Genomic DNA, 22,580 nt, shown 5'->3' with positions numbered 1-22,580 from the left:
TGCTCATAACAGTAATGCCAGCTTACTGAATGAATTTACATCCACTGATCTAAAATGGATGCTGGAAACGCAATGTAGCATCCTGGGTTTAAAACAGTCTGTATTTTGTCAAAGTTAGTGAGAAGTAGGACTTTTACTTCTTTCTGTACCATAATGGAAAGACCTCAGCAATATGCAGTGAGATACCTCACTGTGACTTGCAATATTCTTAGAGTTTTGTCATGACATATCACGCGTACCGACTAACTTCTCTGGACATTAGTAGTTCATTTTGCTGTCCTGTCAAGATTAAACAAATTCCATGGTTGCTGAGTGACACTAAGAAAGAATACGGTTATGTAAAAAGTCAGCATTCCACTGCAAATTTTGCAGCTTACTGTAGGCTGAAGAATTGCAGATTTATTAGTCCGTAGTAATATATTATTGCACAATTTGCTGAAATTTACCTGAGGATAGTTTTATCTCTGTTGCCAAATTTGGCCTAGAAGCATTGGAGACCTGTGATCATTGATATTCTGAGTTAAATTAACATTGTTTTACTTTCCCCCTATAATTTAAGAAAACCTACATTCTTCCCAGTATCCTAAACACTGAAAAATCTCAATGAAAATTAAGTTAATCCCCTGCAATTTAATATAGATATAGCTAATTGTTAGTGCATGTACATGGAATCACTTTTACTGCTAGAGTTTGCATAACTCTAAATAAATTTAAGTTAGCTGCAGAAAAAATACATTATCTGTAGCACTGGCAGAGCCGTATGAAGTAAATGAACAATTTGTAAGCCATCAACAAAATAAATATTGCATAAAAATTGAAAATGAATCCTTACCTCATGTTTCAGGGTCCCATGTTCTGAAACAAAAGTAAAAATGGGCATTATCAGTGCCGGTCAATTTGTTCTTTTATATAGTAATCTCTGTAATGCACTGTCTGAGAACACACTACTGCTTTGTTTTGCTAACTGATACCTGTAATATGGTCCGACAGCCCTGGAGCTGAGCTAATTATTGTTTTGCAAACTGTGTTCTTAGAGCTGATTGGCTCTTGTCGGGTAACACTGAACCAACGCTATAAATGGCCTGTTTCTGAGTTATGCTGAACTTTCCAACAGTTGTACGCCAAACAATCAAATCATTTAAATCTTTAGAAATGGTTATACTGAGTTTCAAAACACTATGTAGCCACATACACTTTGGGAAAGTCTATAGTTAAGATTCCTATTGCAACTGTAATTTAACCTTCCTCTAATCCCTTTGCATCTATATAATATTCTATATTACTGTATAATCAGTTCAATGTTTGGCCTACTGGTTGTAGTGGGAACCTTAGCTCTGAAGTTTCCTGAGATTCATGTACTTAAATTCTCAAGTAGCACTGCACTAACATACTGTAGGTTTTTTTTGCAATGAGTTTCCTTGTTTTCTTTTAGTGAAAAAAGAAAAGCAGCATGAGAAAAGGATAAAGAAAGGTACTCTTGTGGGTTATCAGAATGGCTGTATCAGTGTATTAAAACTGCGTTCATACAGAGCACCACGTATTTCTATGAACCCAGCAAGGGTCTGGGGAACGGGGGGGATTTTGGAGTGTGTGATCTGATCAGCATACTTTCTAATAAACACAACACTGCACCCTGGATTTTATTTTACTGCCTTATCACACAGCTGTGTTTATTTCTACGTGGCATTCTCCAGGCCCACTCCTGATATCTGGAAAGGAAAATTATGTACTGCACATGTCCAGTGTGTAGTTTACAACCACAGACAATTTCCAAACTTTTTCAAACATGGGTGTGAAAATCAGGGTCCAGATACCCAGGATCCAGAGCCCCAAAGAATAAGCAATTGAATCAAATGTATACATATTATTGTACTATAAAAGTGTACCGAGTAAGATGTCATAAAAACTGATGATATGTTGGTCGCAGATATTACTGCATGATGTGTGTATGGGTTGTGTATAAAGAATTATGTATGTGTCCTGGCAATGTGTTCTTAAAATGTATTTTCGAAACAGTGCATAAACCAAGCCTGCCCTAGACAGACAAATGTGGATTTATCTGTCCGACTGGCTTGATTACAGGCAGAGGATTATGAAAGTACATTTACATATAGGGTAAACAAAACAATAAAGCTAACCAGCAACAGAGAGGGAACAGAGTCAACACCCCCACGAAGTCTTCTGGCTTTTGAGGCAAAGACACTGGACTTTGGGAAACAGAAGGGGAACAAAAAGACATTCTAATTGTCTCTCAGTTAGGGCAAAACACATATTTCTTACCAAGGACAATATACTGAATGAGCCAAATATGAAGCTCTAAAACTAAACATTTTGATTTGCTAAAGCTAAAAAATGCATCCAAAATGGTTCTTACTATACAGAACAAACCTCTTGGTTACTAACATTTTATTTAAAGATAAACAGACTTGTTGACAATAAGAACATGAACCAAGAAATCTCAGCAGGAGTCTGGAAGGACAGAATGCTAGCAAGTATGAGCAGTATAATTTTCCCCTCCTGTATGGAATGTCAGGGGAAAATTTTTTTGTCACACTCAGGGAACATTTTTTAAAAAGGGTTGTAAAGATTTTTTTTTCAGCCTTACCAAAAATATTCATTCACCTTTGTGTACTAAAAGAGCAGGGGAAGAGGGGGAAGCAAAGGAAGTTTTGAGGAGATTATTAAGGCTGAGATTTTCAAAGGAGCCCAAGGAAGTTAAGTGTTCAAATCCGACTTGAAATTCAATAGGATTTAGGCACTTAACTCTCTTGGCCTCCTTTGAAAATGACAACCTAAGGTAAGGGCATGAAGGTAACAATGAAATTACCTTTTTGGCCTTTACTCCTATATAGTATCACTACCGTGGCATTATAAATTATTTCAAAACTGAAATAAGTACCATATGAGTACCATGAAAATGGAATCATAATAAAAGTTTTTCTGTCCTGGTGTGGGAGAGTTTATCGGAGGAGACTTGGGCTTTTGAGTGAAGAAAGCACCTTGTCTTAATAGCCGATGTGGCTTATTGCTGCTTTTTTATGAATATCATAAACACGAATCTTGGAGTGAGTTTCAAAGTTCACTAGGATAAAGTGAGTTCAGTATCCCAATGTTGTGATTTGATGTAGAAAGGGAAGCTGAATGATAAACTTGTAATATTGGGACTCAGAGAGATGCAAAAAATCAGTAACATAGATAGGTTATAAAAAGAATTCAGCAGTCTCTCATTGGAAGTTTTTTTGTTTTTTTGAAGTTTTTTTGTTGAAGAATAGCCACTCCCAGGTCTGAAACAGACTCCAACAAGAGACTGCCGAATTGGAATTAATTTGTAAACTGGATACAATTAACTTAGGCTTGAATAGAGACTGGGAGTGGATGGGTCATTACACAAAGTAAAACTTTTTCCCCATTGTATTTCCTCCCTCCCAACCCCCCACTGTTCCTCACACGTTTTTGTCAACTGCTGGAAATGGCCCACCTTGATTATCATCACAAAAGGTTTTCTTCCCCCTCTCCCCCCTTCCTGCTGGTAATAGCTCATCTTAAGTGATCACTCTCCTTACAGTGTGTATGATAAAACCCATTGTTTCATGTTCTCTCTGTGTGTATATAAATCTCCCCACTGTATTTTCCACTGAATGCATCCGATGAAGTGAGCTGTAGCTCACGAAAGCTTATGCTCAAATTTGTTAGTCTTTAAGGTCCCACAAGTACTCCTTTTCTTTTTGTGAATACAGACTAACACAGCTGCTACTCTGAAACCTGTCATTAAGAAAGGTTATAAATATCCCTGATAGCTACATATGAGTTTTACTGAGAGAAGTATTTATGGTAATAGGTCACATTAATGATATTTAGTGTTCAAAGTAAATACTATACTACTCCATTACCCCAAGCCAGCAGAGATTCCGTTGTTAAAGACTGAGGACTAAATTCAAACTTGGCATAAGCAAATGCAACTCCAAAGAAGTTGACAGTATTTCATCTATTTACTCCATGTCTGAATTAGATCTTAAAACTTTGCCAAAGGGACATTAGCTCAGGAAGCCCCTTCAACACGTCTAAAGACCACAGTGAAACTAACCATCTGATATCAATACTGCTAAAAAAGTTTTGCTTATCTGCACGTATATACACAAATTTCATTCATTATGACAGGGGCTCTCAAACTGGGGGTCGGGACCCCTTAGGGGGTCATAAGGTTTTTACATGGGGGGTCGCGAGCTGTCAGCATCCATCCCAAATGCCGCTTTGCCTCCAGCATTTATAATGGTGTTAAATATATAAAAAGGTTTTTAATTTACAAGGCGTGCTTATATATAAAAGGGGTCACCAGTACAGAAGTTTGAGAACCACTGCATTATGGTGAGAAGAAAACTGCTAAAGCAAAATCTATAGTCTCCAACAAAGTGAAATCATTAGTACTTTAAGGTAGTGCTTAGTCTATCCAATTTCAGTCTCCATATATCCAGGAAACTTTGCATCAGACTATGAACCCATATTACAATTTCAGGGAAAATGTCCAGGCTATAAACGATATTTTTTGACCAAGATCTAGACACGCTTCCACATTCTTTTCATCACATTTCTCCTTTATAATTGCAGTTCCTAATTTGTGGATCTTCCTCTACCTCCCTTATGCACTCACAGTTTGCACAGAATTGTGCCTCTAGACTCCACAAAGGAACAATGATCAGTAGACATATTAGTCTAGTGCTGAGAAAACTATACCTGCCTTCAGTGAAGCAGCAGGCTTTAAAATATTTTGCAACCTACACAGTAGCAGAACTCCTAACAAGCATGATTCTTCATATCAGGAAAAAGTATCGGTCTATATTATGGGACCCATAACCTCCACTCTTGTTCAGAAGGCCTTTGGAGAATTTCTCGAGTAAGGACTGCACCATTTGATTTTGTAGAGATTTGGATTTTATTCTTCCTAACAAATTTGATTCTCTGACTTATTATTCAATTTCTAAAACATCTTTGAAGACTCATCTTTTTAGCACTGCATTTTCATAATCTCTACATATCACTATTTTTGTAAAGCATCCAAACTGGCATCAAAGCAAGACAAACTAGTTCCTACACTGCTGCTATATAAAAAAGGGTCACAATGTCCACCAGCAGAATTATTACAAAAGAAAATTTTAATTTAAATATGGACTGGTTACAAACAGGACAGTGTAGCCATTGAGGGTATGTCCACACTGAAAAAAAAACCCCCATGGAACATGTGCTACAAAGCTAAAAATAGCAGTGTAAACATTCCCGATCAGGCTGAGAGCCCTCTCGGAACCTCCCCCTGAGTGGGTTTCAGAGCCCAGGCTTGAGCCCAAGCAGGAACATCTACACTGTTATTTTTAGCCCCATTACATGAGCCCAAGCCAGTCGACCTGGGCTCTGAGATTTACTGCCATGGGGTATGTTTTTTTTTTTTTATTGTTGCTGTTTTTGAGATCCTGAGGGATCTCAGTTTTGACAGCAAACTGCTTTTAATGGATCAGTTCAGCACAATTTTTAGGTTTTGTTTATAGACTGAACTCATGAGACCATTTGGCCACATTCTCCCAATTACTACAACAGCAACAGGAACAGCATCTAGTCCAGACAAGTGCGTGACTGAACAGATAAACAAATTAGTTAAATTGGAGAAGATGAGGGTTAATGTGAGAACTGAAAGGTTGATAAGGAACTGGTTAAAGAGGAGACTACAACGGGTCATACTGAAATGTGAACTGGCAGGCTGGAGGGAGGTTACTAGTAGAATACTTCAGGTATTGGTCTTGGGACCAGTCTTAATTAATTAACTTTTCATTTATGACCCTAGCACAAAAAGCGAGAGTGTACTAATAAAACTTGCTGATGATACAAAGTTGAGAGGTATTGCCAATACGGAGGTGGACTGGAATTTCATACAAGATGCTGAAAAACTGGACAATAGAAATGGGATGAAATTTAATAGTGCAAATAAGAAGTTTTGCTATAAGCTGGGGACATAATGAGTTGGAAGTGACAGAGAAGGAGAAAGGCTTGGGTGTATTGGTTGATCACAGGATGACTAAGAGTGCCAATGTGATGTGGCCATGAAAAAGGCTAATGCAATCCTAGGATGCATCAAGCGAGGTGTTTCTAATAGAGATAGGAAAAGTGTTATTACCATTAAACAAAGCACTGGTGAGATCTCATCTGGAATACTCTGTGAAATTCTGGTCTCCCAAGTTTAAGAAAGATTAATTCCAACTGGAACAGGTACAGAGAAAACTACCCTAGAAGAGGAGACTTAAGAAGCTTGGATTTGTTTACCCTAAACAAATGAAAACTGGAGATATGACTGCTCTCTGTAATACATTAGAAAGATAAACACCAAGGAGGGAGAGGAGTTATTTAAGTTAAGGGCCAATGTTGGCACAAGAATACATGGATATAAAGTGGCCATCAACAAGTTTAGGCTTGAAATTAGATGAAGGTTTCCAACTATCAGTGGAGTGAAGTTCTGGAATAGCTTGCCAAGGGAAGTAGTAGGGGCAAAAAACTTAATTTGTTTCAAAGACTGAGCTTGATAATTTTACGGAGGGGATAGTATGACGAGATTGCCTACAATGGTACGTAGCCCATTTGTGATGGCTAGTAGCAAATATCTCCAATGGCCAGAGATGGGACACTAGATGAGGAGGGTTCTGAGTTACTACAGTGAACTCTTTCCTGGGTGTTTGGCTGATGGTTTTCACCAACATGCTCAACGGCTGACTGACTGCCATATTTGGGGTTGGGAAGTAATTTCCCCTCAGGTCAGTTTGGCAGAGACCTTGGGAGGTTTTCACTTTCCTCAGCAACATGGGAAATGGGTCATTTGCTGGTTTAAATTAGAGTAAACGGTGGATTCTCTGTAACTTGGAGTCCTTAAATCATGATTTGATGATTTCAGTAACTCAGCCAGAGATTACGGGTCTATTACAGGAGTGGGTGGGTGAGATTCTGTGGCCTGCAATGTGCAGGAGGTTAGACTAGATGATCACAATGGTCCCTCTTAACATCTAAGAGTCTAAGTGGGAATAGCTTAATCTTCAGTTATATAGCAGAGCAACTGGGGTTTACGTGCTAACTAAATGAACAGTGAAATATGGGGATACAATAGGGGAATACCCGTCTTCTTTTTAAAATATTTTAACTTTTATTTTTTAAATGTAGAAAATGTAAAGTAGACCACTTTAAAAGGAGGAATGAGGCTATATGTTCCTTATGGCTCACAGTGAGGGCATATGGACTCTATGACCTTACATAGTATATAGCGAGATGTTACGAGAGTATCACAAGCAGTTACCCAGGACAGGACTTTGCCCCAAAGTACCCTGATCCCACAGTGATTGTTATTCAAGCTCACTAAGGATGATTAGTTCAACAAAGGCTGAACAATATTATTTAAGTTAAATAAGAAACAGCAACTCTCCAATGAGCATTCTGGGATTTGAACATTTGTTGGTCAATGCTATGGTGGCTTTGGAGGACAGCCAGCAAATCTGTAGCTAGTGAACAAGCCAGGGAAAGGTAAATAGGGAAAGCTGTTGGTTTTATATCACGTCAAAAACACATCTTGATTATGAATAATCTCATACGAGATAAAAATTATGTGTTGCAACATACAAAAATCTATACAAGTAGCACATGTACTTTTCAACAAATATGTTATAATAAAAAGTAGCTTCTTTCGTTTACAGTTCATACACTTCTGTAACATTTTTAACAAGTAATCACATATTATCCATGCATATGAAAGCTATATATCCTTTTCATCTCAGTCCATTTGGCTCTTTTTCTCAGGCAGAACTATCTGAAATAGTGGAATTTAAATGAAAAAGGAATCAAGCAGAGGCTATCTTGTTTTGTGGTTTTTGTTTGGTCTGGTGGGGAGCAAATGACACTAGACTTTTATCAAGTAATATACATTAAAATTGTGTTTTAATCAGAGCTCATATGGAAGAGGAATTCTCCTGACACCATTTGTTTGCTAAAAGATGACAGTATGAAATGGTTCAGTTGTTCGAGTAGCAAATTTGGGGTGCTCAGATCTGCCTAGCTACAGCACACTTTAAAAATGCCAGTTAAGATTTTTTCCTATTTATCTATGTCTGAATATAAGATGATTCTAACATCCATTCTCTGGAGAACCTGGAGACAGCTATAAACAAGAGGCTGTCATGGATTTTACTTTATTTATTAAATATTTCTAATACTTTTGCCTATGCTCACAGATTTATCTCATTGAAAGATTATATTGTCTATGCAACCAGGAAACAATTGTCTGAGACGCTCAATCCTATTTTAATGGGAAGGATATAGCAAAAGGGGTGGTCTGGTTGAAGTATGATAATGTAATAAAGTAGATTGTTATTTCCCCTGATTTAGATTATTAAAATGGAATCAAGCTCAGTTATTGGCATTCTAGGGTAGTCCTGAGAAGAACACTGGGATCAAGAAACTGTAAGGCCCCAGAGCTGACTCCTATTACGTGTGCACAATGAAAGGGGGAACATGCGGTGACACAGCTTTTCCCCATCTCTTCAAAAAGCACATGGAGAATTCCTCCCTGCTCTCCTGCTCTCTGGCCCCAAGGAGTGCTGCTGCCCTAGATCCCACTCTTCACTCCATCCATATAGCATCACCTTCCTCTGGTGATAGGAAGAGCCCACATTACCACGCTGGAAATCAAGTTGAAATGGCCCTCCTATGCCCTGTTCTGAGCAGCAGTGCATGCGTGACAGGGACAGACTTAGGGACTAGAAGTGGAAAGATGTTTGGAGAGCTTAACTTTAGACGCTGGTGAAAAGGAGGACAGTAAAGGAGGGGAGGAAGGTGGGGGGGAAGAAATACCCGCCTGTGATGTAGTGGAGGAGAGTTCAGGCTAGTGAGTACAATCAGTGTGGATAATATATTTTGTGTAACCTAAGTTTTTGATTTGGACAAAGTTGGGTGCATCTTCACAAAAGCCATTCAATTGCGAACCAGTATGCCCTTATAAAATGCTCCTGTAATGAAAATATATACATATTTGTTAAAATCTGTGCTTTGTTACAACTGTTCAACCCCACTGAAGCAGTCTGTCAGAATATGAGCTGAAAAGGGAGGCAGGGATGAGGATTTAATCAGCGAGTTAAGAGTAGAGAAGAGCTGATTTGGATTGGAAGTGAATGACAGAAGAAATGAAGGATTGCTTCGGCATGAACAAAGCAGCACTGAAGGAAGAAAGGATAAGCTGATAGCGGAGCAAGTGAACACAGCCACAGGACTTCCACAAGAGATGCTCAGTGAAGTAGGGGCAAGAACAAAAATAAGAAAAGCCAGGGCTGAATTTGGACATTTTATATCATTCAGCAATTCAACTGATTACCAGAGAACTTTTATCATTGCAACTTCTATAATCTATTGAATTGGCCTCCTTTGAAACAAGACATCTAAAGAACTGGCATATGTCCGTCTATAAGTCATTGCTTGACAAAATAGTAATTTATTTTTAGATTTAGTCTCATCTCCCTTATCAGTGTATCACCTAAATCTGACACTTATTAAATTTGTCATTCTTAAGGTTTTATCTGTCTCTAGAAGTCTGTGTTTTGAATTTTCAGTAACAGGCTTAGAATGTACTACAAAAGGCCCTAAACCACTCAGGTAAAGTTCTAGGCATCAATTCAGACAGTTCAGTGAAAACAACTGCTCAGTGGTCTAAAAGGAAAACAAAAAGTTAAACTATATTAAAAAGGAGAGAGATAATACTGAAATATTAGAATGCCAGTACATAAATTAATGAAACACCCTCACCTGGACTATTGTTTTGAATTCTTGTCACCCCATCCCAAAAGGATATAGCAGAAATAGAAGATGAAAAAGAAGTCAGAGCCTACTCCTCAGTTTTAAAACAAATTTTCTGATAAGTGGGGGATGGGAGGGCCTTTTGTTTTCACAAGTTTGTAGATTGTACAGCAAGTACAGAAACATGGAAGCCTTCATATAGGCAAGGAAAGGACAAATGGCAAAAAAGAAAAGTGTACATGCACAGAAAAAAATTAAACAATCAGAATAAACCAAAATAAATAAAGTAATATGCAATAATTACATCATCCAATTGCACCGAAGTGTGTTGAGCAACTATTGATTCATGCCAGAGTCATATGGTACTTCTATTTTTAAAAATTCAGGGTAAAACATTTTAAATAAAATCCAAAAGAACATACCATATCTTTGGATGTTGTTAAATGAAAATTTATTCAGTTCATTAATTCATGAAGAAGCATGTGTGTGACGATTTTGCCTCCAGCAACTGAACAGCATTATTTCAGTGTATATTCAGGAGAATTGAGGAGAAATCTGAGAACCTGAGTTAACTAAACATTTATGACTATTATTGCTGCTTTAGATTGCACTATATATATATATATATATATATATATATATATATATATATATATATATATATATATATAATACTTTCCAAACAAATTGAAACATGATGTCCCTTCCCTTACGGTGCTTGTAATCTAATTAAGATAAAAATATAAGCAAAATGATGACAGGTAAAGGTGGGAGTGGGGAAGAAAGTGGAAATAGAGGAAGCTGTTCCAAGGGAGTATAGATCTCTTATGGCAAACTGATTATATATGTTGGTTGTTTCAGTTATTAGTTACATTTGATTGTTTTAGTTAGCAGTAGGCCATCCAGGAGGAGATATCAGACTAATAAACAGAGATGCAATACTAAAGAGAGAGACAAGAGGTCAGAGGAAGGGAGAGTTTGGGAGTTGTAGGAGAGAGGCAGTAGCTTAAGTCACAAGAGTGGATGAGGTACCAGGGATAAGATGAAAGTGGAAAGAGGAGGACGAAGCTCTCCAGGATCTGAACAGAGAAAGGAAGAAGGGAGAGCCTTAGACAAATACACTGAAGGAATGATTAGAGAGGTAAAAAGAGATTCAGAAAAGCCTAGAGTGGGGAGAAAACCAGTGGGGAAGGAGTCACCAGGTGGGATGAGCACAGAAATGAGGTCTTTAGATGTGGACAGTAGTAAGTCATCAGTTACATTTGTGAGAACGTTTTGAGTGGAGTGTGTGGGAACCATGGAAACCAAAGAGATCAAAGAGAATTAACAGGGAGAGGAAGATGAGGAAGCACAAACAAATAGCTCAAGGAGCGGAGAGCAAAAGAGGCAGATTGAGATGGAGACACTTGGGGGCAGGGTGTGTCAAATGATGGTTTTCTTTATAACAGATGTTACTTATGAGCAGTTCATGATTAAAACCAGAACAATCTATTGCTGTACAGGAACACAGGCTAAGGAATCTGCTATGTCCTACAGCAGTTCTCACTCCCTTCCTCTCTTACATTTTAGTTTAGCAAGAATAAAAGTCACTATGAATTTTAAATGCAATTCTAATTGTGCTTATAAATGGTAGTTTCAAAAGCATGCATGTTACAATAAACACAAATTAGAGGTAAATTAAACCTTAATTATATCTAGTAAGTTTTATGTTCTAATTAAAAACAGTATTCCAACAATAAAAATGACTTACCACCTGAATTAGCTCTGCCACAATTGTCTAATCTCCCTAAACATTCTTTGTGCGCTCCAGCGCCACACTTAGAACATAAATAGCCTTGATAAAATGTTCCTCTGTAAAGTAAAATTAGATAGTGATATATTAAGTGATAAAAATCCGCATATATGAAATAATTAGCATAAATAAAAATTTAAAAAATACTGGAGAAGTCATTAGAAGTCATTTGCTGGAGAAGGCTGTGCTGTACAATGATTGTACCTAAAAGCTTGAGGAAGAGTGGCAACAGATCATGGGTAACATGCAACTCCAGTCTCCTTTTCATAACTTCAAGCCATTTAGAGCCAGATAGTTCTCCTGGATTACTGGTAGAATAACATACTTCATTTCAATTGGGCACAAAATGGAGTTTGGCATGGTACATGCCAAAACTGTACCAAGTATAAATACCACAGTGTCCCTATACGATCATTGAGCCACACGCCATTTGATTTCAATAGGAATGTATAATGAACATGCATAATAGGACATCATTCATTTTGGAGGATTTTTTTTTTCAGGGGAAAAGATTTTATTACCTATATTATTGACTACAAACTGCTTCCATTAAAAAAAAAGTATAAGAAAAGACGTTGATTAATTTTAAGAGCTACTGAGCACACCTCTCAGAGCCATGCACTCTCCCCTGGAAGAATGGTATGCCTACACTCCTTTTAGGCACCCGCAGCTGGCCTGTGCCAGCTGACTTGGGCTCAGAGGGCTTGGGAAAAGAGATGTTTAATTGCTCCGGAAGCCTCCCACCTTGCAGCGTCATAGAGCCTAGGCTCCAGCCTGAGCCTGAACGTTTACACCACAATTAAACAGACCCTTAGCCCAAGCCCCACAAGCCCATGTCACCTGGCACAGGGCCAACCACGGGTTTTTAATTGCAGTATAGATAGAGTTGCTACCTTTCTAATTGCTGGTAACCAGACCCCCGAGGCATGGTCCCTGCCCCACCTCTTTCCCCAACCCATCATTAATTCCTCTCTCCCCCTTCCCCGGTTCCTCACTAGATTGTCTCCACCTCCCTTCTCCCCGCCGCACCCCCCCTCCCGGACTCACTCTGCTCCAGGGCTGGGATGGGAGCTGCTGCAACCTGCAAGGAGGTTGAGCCGAGGCTGGTGAAGGTTAATAACCCAGTACTTCTCCCCACACCACAGTAACTAGACTTTTGGTGTCCAGTCAGTACACTTGATGGATACAGCCAGGTCCCCTTTTCGACCAGACTTTCACATACCTTAACTCTCATAAATTATAAACTCAACTTTGAACCCCTTTGAATTTCAAGTGGGGTTTAGATTCAAGCCTACCCATGGCTTTTATTCCAAGTCTGACCCACTAGGGAAGTAAGGAGTTCAGTGGTACATGCTTCGACCACCATTCCAGGAGGACATACTTCCATGCAGATGATGCTCGTTAAAAAAATAAATGTAGTAAATCAATTTGTGACTGAAGTCCTTGGGGGGAGAATTGTTTGTCTCCTGCTCTGTGTTTTACCTGCATTCTGCCACATATTTTGTGTTATAGCAATCTTGGATGATGACCCACGATATGTTGTTCAATTTAAGAACACTTTCACTGCAGATTTGACAAAACAGAAAGAAGGTACCAATATGAAATTTCTAAAGATAGCGAATAGCTAAAGCACTCGACCTAAGGCTTAAGAATCTGAAGTGCCTTCCAAAATCTGAGATGGACGAGGTGTGGAACATGCTGTCACAAGTCGTAAAAGAGCAACACTATGATGCATAAACTACAGAACCCAAACCACCAAAAGAGAAAATCAACCTTCTGTTGGCGGCTTCTAACTCAGATGATAAAATGAATGCGTGTCTGTCCCACCGCTTTGGATCGTTATCGAGCAGAACGAGTCATCAGCATGTAAAATCTCATTTTATATTGTTTTATTTCCATTATCTTTTTACAGTGTATATATTTGTAATAAAAAATAAGAATATAAAGTGAGCACTATAAACTTTATATTCTGTGTTGTAATTAAAATATATTTGAAAGTGTAGAAAACATCCAAAAATACTGAAAGAAATGGCATTCTATTATTGTTGAACAGTGCGATTAAAGCTGTGATTAATTGTGACTATTTTTTTAATCTTGCAATATATCGTGATTAATTTTTTAATCATTTGACAGCCCTATTTACAACCTATATAAAACTGAAGAGCTGGAAGCAGGAAAAAGAAGGGGAGAGAGTGGTGCTAGGACGCTTGGTAGTGATGAGTCAGGATGTTGTGGGCATGAGATTTTAAATAGGCTTTCTGCTCTCATTTTGAGGTCTGGTAAAAATTTTCAGTAGCAAAACAAAAACACATAAGTTAGGTTTGTTTTACAGATAGTCTATCTTGAACAATTCTCTCACCTTGCATGTCATTTCCTTACTCTTTTTTCCAAGCAAGGTATTTGAATTAAATTAAAGTCAATACTTTACACTATAAGACTTACCTCAGAAGCATTTGACAGACTTTGCAGGCTGTGACACGAGTGAAGGTGTGCATTTTGAACTCATGAAAATTTGTATTTGCATTGTCCGGTCTTATGTTGGATCTAGAGAAAAGTAAATTACATTATTTGATAATATGCTTTCAATTAAAGAAATTTGGGAATACGGTGCACCAAATCTAAACAGGGAATCTGAATCCACAAACTGTGAGCCTTATTTTTGCATTGATATTTCTCTAAGAGTCACAGTCTGTGCCACACATCATGAAACAAAATATTTTATTATCCAAGCCTGTTCCCAAAAGATGTACAGTATAAGCCATTTCTTAGAGACCACAGTAACTGGGAAAATAGCCGCACACATCAGGGAAGTTATTTCTTTCTATTCTGAGGACCACTTCATATGACAAGAATCATCTCATGGACCTGCCTCTCCTTCCAATTCTTCACTGCTTGAGTCTCAAAATGTTTCGTTCTGTGGATCATCAGCAAAGACCATATAGCACAGACTGAGAACCATCACATTTGAAAATGCGAGCAGCATATGCTGGACAGAGTTGAGTCACAGCTATCCAGCAACAAATTAGGTAACTAAAGCCATTTCAAAAGTAATTATAGAATATTTTAGCTGGTTCCTTGAATGAGTTTCCTAATGCCTACAAATGTCTCTGTACATTAATTTAGCCAATAAAATGGAAGACCTCTTGTTATGCTACTAAAATATCAGCTTACTTGTGGGAAACATGCCTACAGAACTAATACATCTATAACACATGTGGACTATTTGTTATGATCATATACTAGTTTATCTTCCCCATTGTTTCTCTTTAAGCAGTACTAGCTTAGAGAAATTCCATTAATCATTTTGTTGAATTGTTACGTTGTTGAGGGTTTTTTAAAACACTATTTAGCATCTCATTCAGTTTTTCTTCTTCTGTAACTCTTTCCATTTCAAGGAGTTTGTTTGGGCTGTGTATTTTTCTCCACTACAGGGTTTTGTAGTTTTTTTGTTTTTGTTGCTGCCGCATTAGTATTCTTGTTCATTTTTATGTTCTATATAAAGCTCACAAGCATTTAAAAAAATTACATTTAGATTAATATAATGCTAAAAGAACAAGATCATTGATATGCTAAGAACATACTTTAAATCTAATTTCTTTTATCTAATTTCTAGATAACTTTCTGTAAATCTGTAGCAGTGGATAAGGGAAAATGAAATTAACCCTTACTAAAAGGTTTTATTAACAAAACAAATTACTTATCACACTGAGGTCTTTAGGATTATGTATGCCTCTGGTGCTTTGTTTGCTAAACTAACAAGAATTAGAAGGGGGGGAGAAATCGAGTAAAGGAAGGGGAGAAAATTTAAGAATTTGAAACACCTAAGGAAGCAGTACCCAAGGTGTTATCAGAGACATACAACTGGCTGGTAAAGCTGGAGATACTGATAAGATGAAATTTCACTTTTTCTATATTATAAGCAATTCCCAGAATAAGATATTTAATAGCGATGAACTGCAATGATGTGTAACACAGGCAAAGATCAAAACATCAGTATCTTTACTACTGACTGAACACCTATGAAAAATACTCAAAGCAGCTCTTGATGCAGTTGTGTCGGAAAGGTCAGTCTTTTAATGCATCTCCTGAATACGAGTGTGCTGAAAATGAAACTGAATTTTAAAGGCAAATGAGACTTCTCTGCTTTTGTGCTTGCTAATGACCTTACTTTTAGCATTGTTTTCCACCATCTGACTAATATCTCTTGTTGTCTATGTGTACAAGATACAGTAATGCAATTGTCATGTATACTATTCTCCTAGAGGAGGAAGATATAGATATTATATTATTTCATTTTGGAGATTATCATTATCCTAACAAAATTACCCGGAGCAATGTGTTTTTAGATTGTAAACTCTTCATGGGCAAGATTGTGTCTTAACGTGTGTTTGTATAAGGTCTAACACAATGAGGCACAGTTCTGACAGTGGTCTTTTAGGCCATGCAAATAATAATGTAAGAATTAAAAACTCTCAAGAATAACTTACAGTAAACACTATGCGCCTAACAAAAGCTACTTCTTTCTTTAACATTTTGATTCAGAGAAGGATACAGTTTGTGAAGGTATTTCAAGAGTATCAGTCTTAAACACTCAGGCCTTGTCTACATTATCGGGGTAAGTCAACCTAAGTTACGCTACTCCAGTTCTGCAGTTTCTCATTGGAGTCTGTTTTTGCAGTTTTTTTGTTGAATATTTGCAACTTTTAGGTCTGTAATTGAGTGTTCAGAGAGGTTAAGTGTTCTCCAACTGGTTTTTGGATGTTATAATTCTTGACGTACGAGAAACTGCAGAACTGGAATTAATTTCCAAACTGGACACCGTTAAATTAGGCTTGAATAAAGATGGAGTGGATGGGTCATTACACAAACTAAAAACTATTTCCCCATGCTAATTTTCCCCTACAGTTTCTCACACCTTCTTGTCAACTGTTTCAAATGGGCTATCCTGATTATCACTATAAGTTTTTTTTCTACTGCTGATAATAGCCCACCTTAATCGATTAGTCTCTTTAGAGTTGGTATGGCAACCCCCATTTTTTCATGTTCTCTGTATACATCTTCCTACTGTATTTTCCACTGCATGCATTTGATGAAGTGGGCTTTAGCCCACGAAAGCTTATGCTCAAGTAAATTTGTTAGTCTCTAAGGTGCCACAAATACTCCTCGTTTACCTATTTTACAGTCCTCAGCAAGATAAAAAATTTGCCTCTACTATTATGTTAGTAGAGAATGCAAAAATCTAGTGTGTAAAAGTCAAGAATTTTATAAATTAAACGAACATATTAGTGCCATATTGGCAAATATTATATCTCTTTTTTTTTTTTAACTTCATACACCAGAAGCACAAGTCTAAAACCCAAATACTTGTATCAAGGAAGAAAGATCAGCCCCAGAAAACCAAGTATTTTGTTTGAATTTCTTACAGGATGGACTAGACTTGGGCCAAAGATATCATAGAATCATAGAATAGCAGGGTTGGAAGGAACTTCAGGAGGTCATCTAATCCAACCCCCTGCTCAAAGCAGGACCAATCCTCAACTAAATCATTCCAGCCAGGGCTTTGTCAAGCCTGACCTTAAAAACTTCAAAGGAAGAAGATTCCACCACCTCCCTAGGTAACACATTCCAGTGCTTCACCACCCGTGTGAAAAAGTTTTTCCTAATATCCAACCTAAACCTCCCCTACCGTAACTTGAAATCATTACTCCTCGTTCTGTCATCTGCTACCACTGAGAACAGTCTAGATCCATCCTCTTTGGAACCCCCTTTCAGGTAGTTGAAAGCAGCTATCAAATCCCCCATCATTCTTTTCCGCAGACTAAGCAATCCCAGTTCCCTCATAAGTCATGTGCTCCAGCCCCCTATTCATTTTTGTTGCCCTCTGCTGGATGTTTTCCAATTTTTCCACATCCTTCTTGTGGTGTGGGGCCCAAAACTGGACACAGTACTACAGATGAGGCCTCACCAATGTCGAATAGAGGGAAACGATCACGTCCCTCGATCTGCTGGCAATGCCCCTACTTATACAGCCCAAAATGCCATTGGCCTTCTTGGCAACAAGGGCCCACTGTTGACTCATATCCAGCTTCTCGTCCACTGTAACCCCTAGGTCCTTTTCTGCAGAATTGCTGCCTAGCCATTCGGTCCCTAGTCTGTAGCGGTGCATGGGATTCTTCCGTCCTAAGTGCAGGATTCTGCACTTCTCCTTGTTGAACCTCATCAGATTTCTTTTGGCCCAATCCTCTAATTTGTCTAGGGCCCTCTGTATCCTATCCCTACCCTCCAGCATATCTACCACTCCTCCCAGTTTAGTGTCATCTGCAAACTTGCTGAGGGTGCAGTCCACGCCATCCTCCAGGTCATTAATGAAGATATTGAACAGATCCGGCCCCAGGACCGACCCTTGGAGCACTCCACTTGATACTGGCTGCCAACTAGACATGGAGCCATTGATCACTACCCATTGAGCCGGATGATCTATCCAGCTTTCTATCCACCTTATAGTCCATTCATCCAGTCCATACTTCTTTAATTTGCTGGAAAGAATACTGTGGAAGACTGTGTCAAAAGCTTTCCTAAAGTCAAGGAACAACACGTACACTGCTTTCCCCTCATCCACAGAGCCAGTTATCTCGTCATAGAAGGCAATTAGATTAGTCAGGCATGACTTGCCCTTGGTGAATCCATGCTGACTGTTCCTGATCACTTTCCTCTCCTCTAAGTGCTTCAGAATTGATTCCTTGAGGACCTGCTCCATCATTTTTCCAGGGACTGAGGTGAGGCTGACTGGCCTGTATTCCCCGGATCCTCCTTCTTCCCTTTTTTAAAGATCAGCACTACATTAGCCTTTTTCCAGTCGTCCGGAACCTCCCCCAATCGCCATGAGTTTTCAAAGATAATGACCAATGGCTCTGCAATCACATCCGCCAACTCCTTTAGCACTCTCGGATACAGCGCATCCGGCCCCATGGACTTGTGCTCATCCAGCTTTTCTAAATAGTCCCGAACCACTTCTTTCTCCACAGAGGGTTGGTCACCTCCTCTCCATGCTTGCTGCCCAGTTCAGTAGTCTGGGAGCTGACCTTGTTCGGGAAGACAGAGGCAAAAAAAGCATCAAGTTCATTAGCTTTTTCCACATCCTCTGTCACTAGGTTGCCTCCCGCATTCAGTAAGGGGCCCACACTTTCCTTGACTTTCTTCTTCTTGCTAACATACCTGAAGAAACCCTTCTTGTTACTCTTAACATTTCTTGCTAGCTGCAACTCCAAGTGTGATTTGGCCTTCCTGATTTCACTCCTGCATGCCTGAGCAATATTTTTATACTCTTCCCTGTCATTTGTTCAATCTTCCACTTCTTGTAAGCTTCTTTTTTGTGTTTAAGATCAGCAAGGATTTCACTGTTAAGCCAAGTTGGTCGCTTGCCATATTTACTATTCTTTCTACACATCAGGATGGTTTGTCCCTATACCCTCAATAAGGATTCTTTAAAATACAGCCAGCTCTCCTGGACTCCTTTCCCCCTCATGTTATTCTCCCAGGAGATCCTGCCCATCAGTTCCCTGAGGGAGTCAAAGTCTGCTTTTCTGAAGTCCAGGGTCTGTATTCTGCTGCTCTCCTTTCTTCCTTGTATCAGGATCTGAACTCGACCATCTCATGGTCACTGCCTCCCAGGTTCCCATCCACTTTTGCTTCCCCTACTAATTCTTCCTGGTTTGTGACCAGCAGGTCAAGAAGAACTCTGCCCCTAGTTGGTTCCTCCAGCACTTGCACCAGGAAATTGTCCCCTACACTTTCCAAAAACTTCCTGGATTGTCTGTGCACTGATGTATTGCTCTCCCAGCAGGTATCAGGGTGATTGAAATCTCCCATGAGAACCAGGGCCTGCGATCTAGTAACTTCCATTAATTGCCCAAAGGAAACCTCGTCCACCCCATCTCCCTGGTCCGGTGGTCTATAGCAGACTCCCACCACGACATCACCCTTGTTGCTCACACTTCTAAACTTAATCCAGAGACTCTCAGGTTTTTCTGCAGTTTCATACCGGAGCTTTGAGCAGTCATACTGCTCTCTTACATACAATGCAACTCCCCCACCTTTTCTGCCCTGCCTGTCCTTCCTGAACAGTTTATATCCATCCATGACAGTACTCCAGTCATGTGAGTTATCCCACCAAGTCTCTGTTATTCCAATCACATCATAATTCCTTGACTGTGCCAGGACTTCCAGTTCTCCCTGCTTGTTTCCCAGGCTTCTTGCATTTGTGTATCGGCACTTGAGATAACTCGCTGATGTCCCTCTTTCTCAGTATGAGGCAGGAGCCCTCCCCTCTCAAGCTCTCCGGCTCGTGCTTCCTCCTGGTATCCCACATCCACACTTACCTCAGGGCTTTGGTCTCCTTCCCCCAGCGAACCTAGTTTAAAGCCCTCCTCACTAGCTTAGCTAGCCTACTCGTGAAGATGCTCCTTCCATTGTATATCACGTCTCAGCTTTAAACAGCTTCATGAAAGTGAGTTCTTCAAGGTTTGTTTTTAACTCACATAATGGTCTAGATTAGAGGTTCTTTAGATCAACACTTCTGTCTAAACCAAGAATTAGGCCTATCTTCTCTACATCAGATCTGCCCACAGCAATACAAGCTCTCACAGTATTTCCTTTACATAAAAATATACCTCTGGGTTGCAACAACTTTGGCAAGAGGAGTCTCTGAAATCTTGGTTCTTGAAAGGCAAAGTGCTGTGTGTGGCAAATTGCCAGCACTACTATGATGGGTCCCGCGCTTTCTCTTCTTGGGGTGGGGGGTTTCAGGTCGCCGTTTCTTGCCCCTGATCTGGGGTATTAACTATCCCACTAGTATCCCAGAGAAGGGTAGTGAAGAGGGAGGGACCCAGGCCTGCCCTCTACTTCGGGTCCCAGCCCAGGGGCCCTAGGGATAGCGGCAAACCACTTGAACTAGCAATTCCTTCCCCTGGGCTACTTCCCTCTCCGTCCCTTCAGTTTGTGGGGCTTCCTGCCCTCTCTCTGCTTGGGCCAGGTTTCTCCCAACCCCTTGTGTCTGTGGAGTCCCTCTGCTCTGCACAAGCCAGGTTTCCCTTTACCTAGGGTCCTTGTCTTCTGGTCCGCCACAGCACTTCTCCAAACTCTCCTCTGCTTCCCTCCAAACTGCGCTCCTTCAAACTGCTCTCTGCTCCAAAACCAAACCACTCTGCTTCAACTCCTCCAACTGTCTGATTGAAGCAGGGGGGGTTTTATCAGGTGACTGGCTTCAAGTGCTCTAATTGACTTCAGGTGCTCTAATTAGTCTATAGCAACCTCTCTTCCCTCTACAGGCAATAAGGCTCTCATCATCCTGGGGCTTACATACCTCCCCTCTATCACCCTCCTGCTGCCCTCTGGCCATGCTGCATCACATGTCACTGAAGTATATCCAGCCACAGATTAAGTGATTCTAGAAGGGATCATAGGCCACTCAGCACATTGCACAGAGGCCTCCTGTGAGGAAAAAAGGCATAAATGAAAAGAGAAATATTGTAAAGCTGGAACCTGGTCATCTATTAATACTTTCTCCAGGCTTGACCTTCACTCCTCTGCAGAAACATCCCTATGAAGGAAGATACTTCCAAGCAGTAGCTCCAAAATAGATCAAGGTGGCCCACCACTTGCTTAGAGGTTAGCTAGTGATCATGATACATAGTATAGACCCTAAGTATTCTAATTCTGGCACATTTTTTTTTCTCTCTCATTTTTGCTGACTATTCTTAAAACTGTACTTATTTCTATTCCCTGCTATAACAATACGGACCCATGGGCGCCAGGTTTGTATAATTTTTGGTGGTGCCCAGAACAGTCCAAGCAGAGCCGTTCCGTCCATAGGACAGACCCGGTCAACTGCCCCAGGCCCCACACTTTGGGGGGCCCCGTGATTCAGGGGACATGTGGTCCAGGGCGGCCTGGGGGATTAGCAGGGGGCCTGGCACTGGCAGCAGCAAGCAATCCAGCCCCAGCCTGCCCCTTCTCCGCCCCCCTTCCACCCCTTCCCCCAAAGCCCCCGCCCCACCTCTTTCTGGCTTCTGCCCCCCTCCCCCGAGCGATGCTGGGAGCCAGCAGGGCAGAGCGGGGCAGGCTGGGGCCGGGTTGCTCACTGCTGCCAGGCCCCTTGCTATCCGCCCAGGCTGCTATGGACCCCACGTTTCCCCTGAAGCGTGGGGCCCACCAAAGCACGGTAAGCTCAAACATTGGTGGAGCTGGGGCCACATTCCTAAATATTGATGGAGCATGGGCACCACAGGCCCATATAACTCGCCACCTATGTAAGGATCTTAACCTTTTGGCATCATAAATCCAAATTTCCATATCCTTCCATTTCCAAGGAATCTCCAACAACCCTACGCAGCAGGAAGGGGGGGAACCTTTAGAGGAGCTTTCACCTTTAAAGCAAATAATTAGTATTGTGCATTCTGGTGCTGTGAAACTGTCGAGGCTATATCCCTACTACACACTTTGGCCCAATCCTGCAAACGTACTTATATAACGAGACTACTCATATGAGTAAAGTTGTTCATTATTGTGTTTCTAGGATTGAGCCTATTTTACCTCAGATATCCTTTTTAGCTAAGGATTTGAGCCCTTTCTTCAGCCCAGATATCCTTCTTTCTAAACAGATCTTCTCTGCGGTTTGAGACGTGAGCAGTAAGCACAACATTCTTCTCAGACTACAAATGAATGTGCCAAGGTGGAGAATCTTAGTTTGAGTTGTATTTGTTATGGAGTATATTTAGCTGAGATTGGCCCAAATACCCCAATGCTCTAGGAAAGAGTAGAACCATCTCTAATTCTTCTGATACATCTTCAATAAAATGGTTGATAAAAATACCAAAAGTGTTGAGTGTAGTGGATTTGGAATTTCAGTGACATAGATTGGGAATTTTTTTTTTTTACCTATTATACAGAGAAGCAGTGGTCATAACATAATATATGCTTTACA

The 22,580-nt window shown here is 40.1% G+C and overlaps 1 protein-coding gene across 5 annotated transcripts in view; it reads right to left on the bottom strand.

Moving 5' to 3' along the window:
- Positions 1-22,580, bottom strand: part of VAV3 (vav guanine nucleotide exchange factor 3) — a 255,820-nt gene that overhangs the window by 77,233 nt on the left and 156,007 nt on the right. For all 5 annotated transcript variants that reach the window (XM_038412017.2, XM_043520500.1, XM_038412019.2 and 2 more), the window contains 3 exons: positions 14,042-14,143; positions 11,558-11,658; positions 833-855 (listed from right to left, as the gene is read on the bottom strand). In XM_038412017.2, coding sequence (XP_038267945.2) covers positions 833-855; positions 11,558-11,658; positions 14,042-14,143 — 226 coding nt within the window. The remainder of the gene's footprint in view (positions 1-832; positions 856-11,557; positions 11,659-14,041; positions 14,144-22,580) is intronic.

Source organism: Dermochelys coriacea, chromosome 8 (assembly GCF_009764565.3).
Source record: "Dermochelys coriacea isolate rDerCor1 chromosome 8, rDerCor1.pri.v4, whole genome shotgun sequence".
Lineage (NCBI taxonomy): Eukaryota > Metazoa > Chordata > Testudines > Dermochelyidae > Dermochelys > Dermochelys coriacea.
This window is presented reverse-complemented; position numbering and strand designations above follow the sequence as displayed.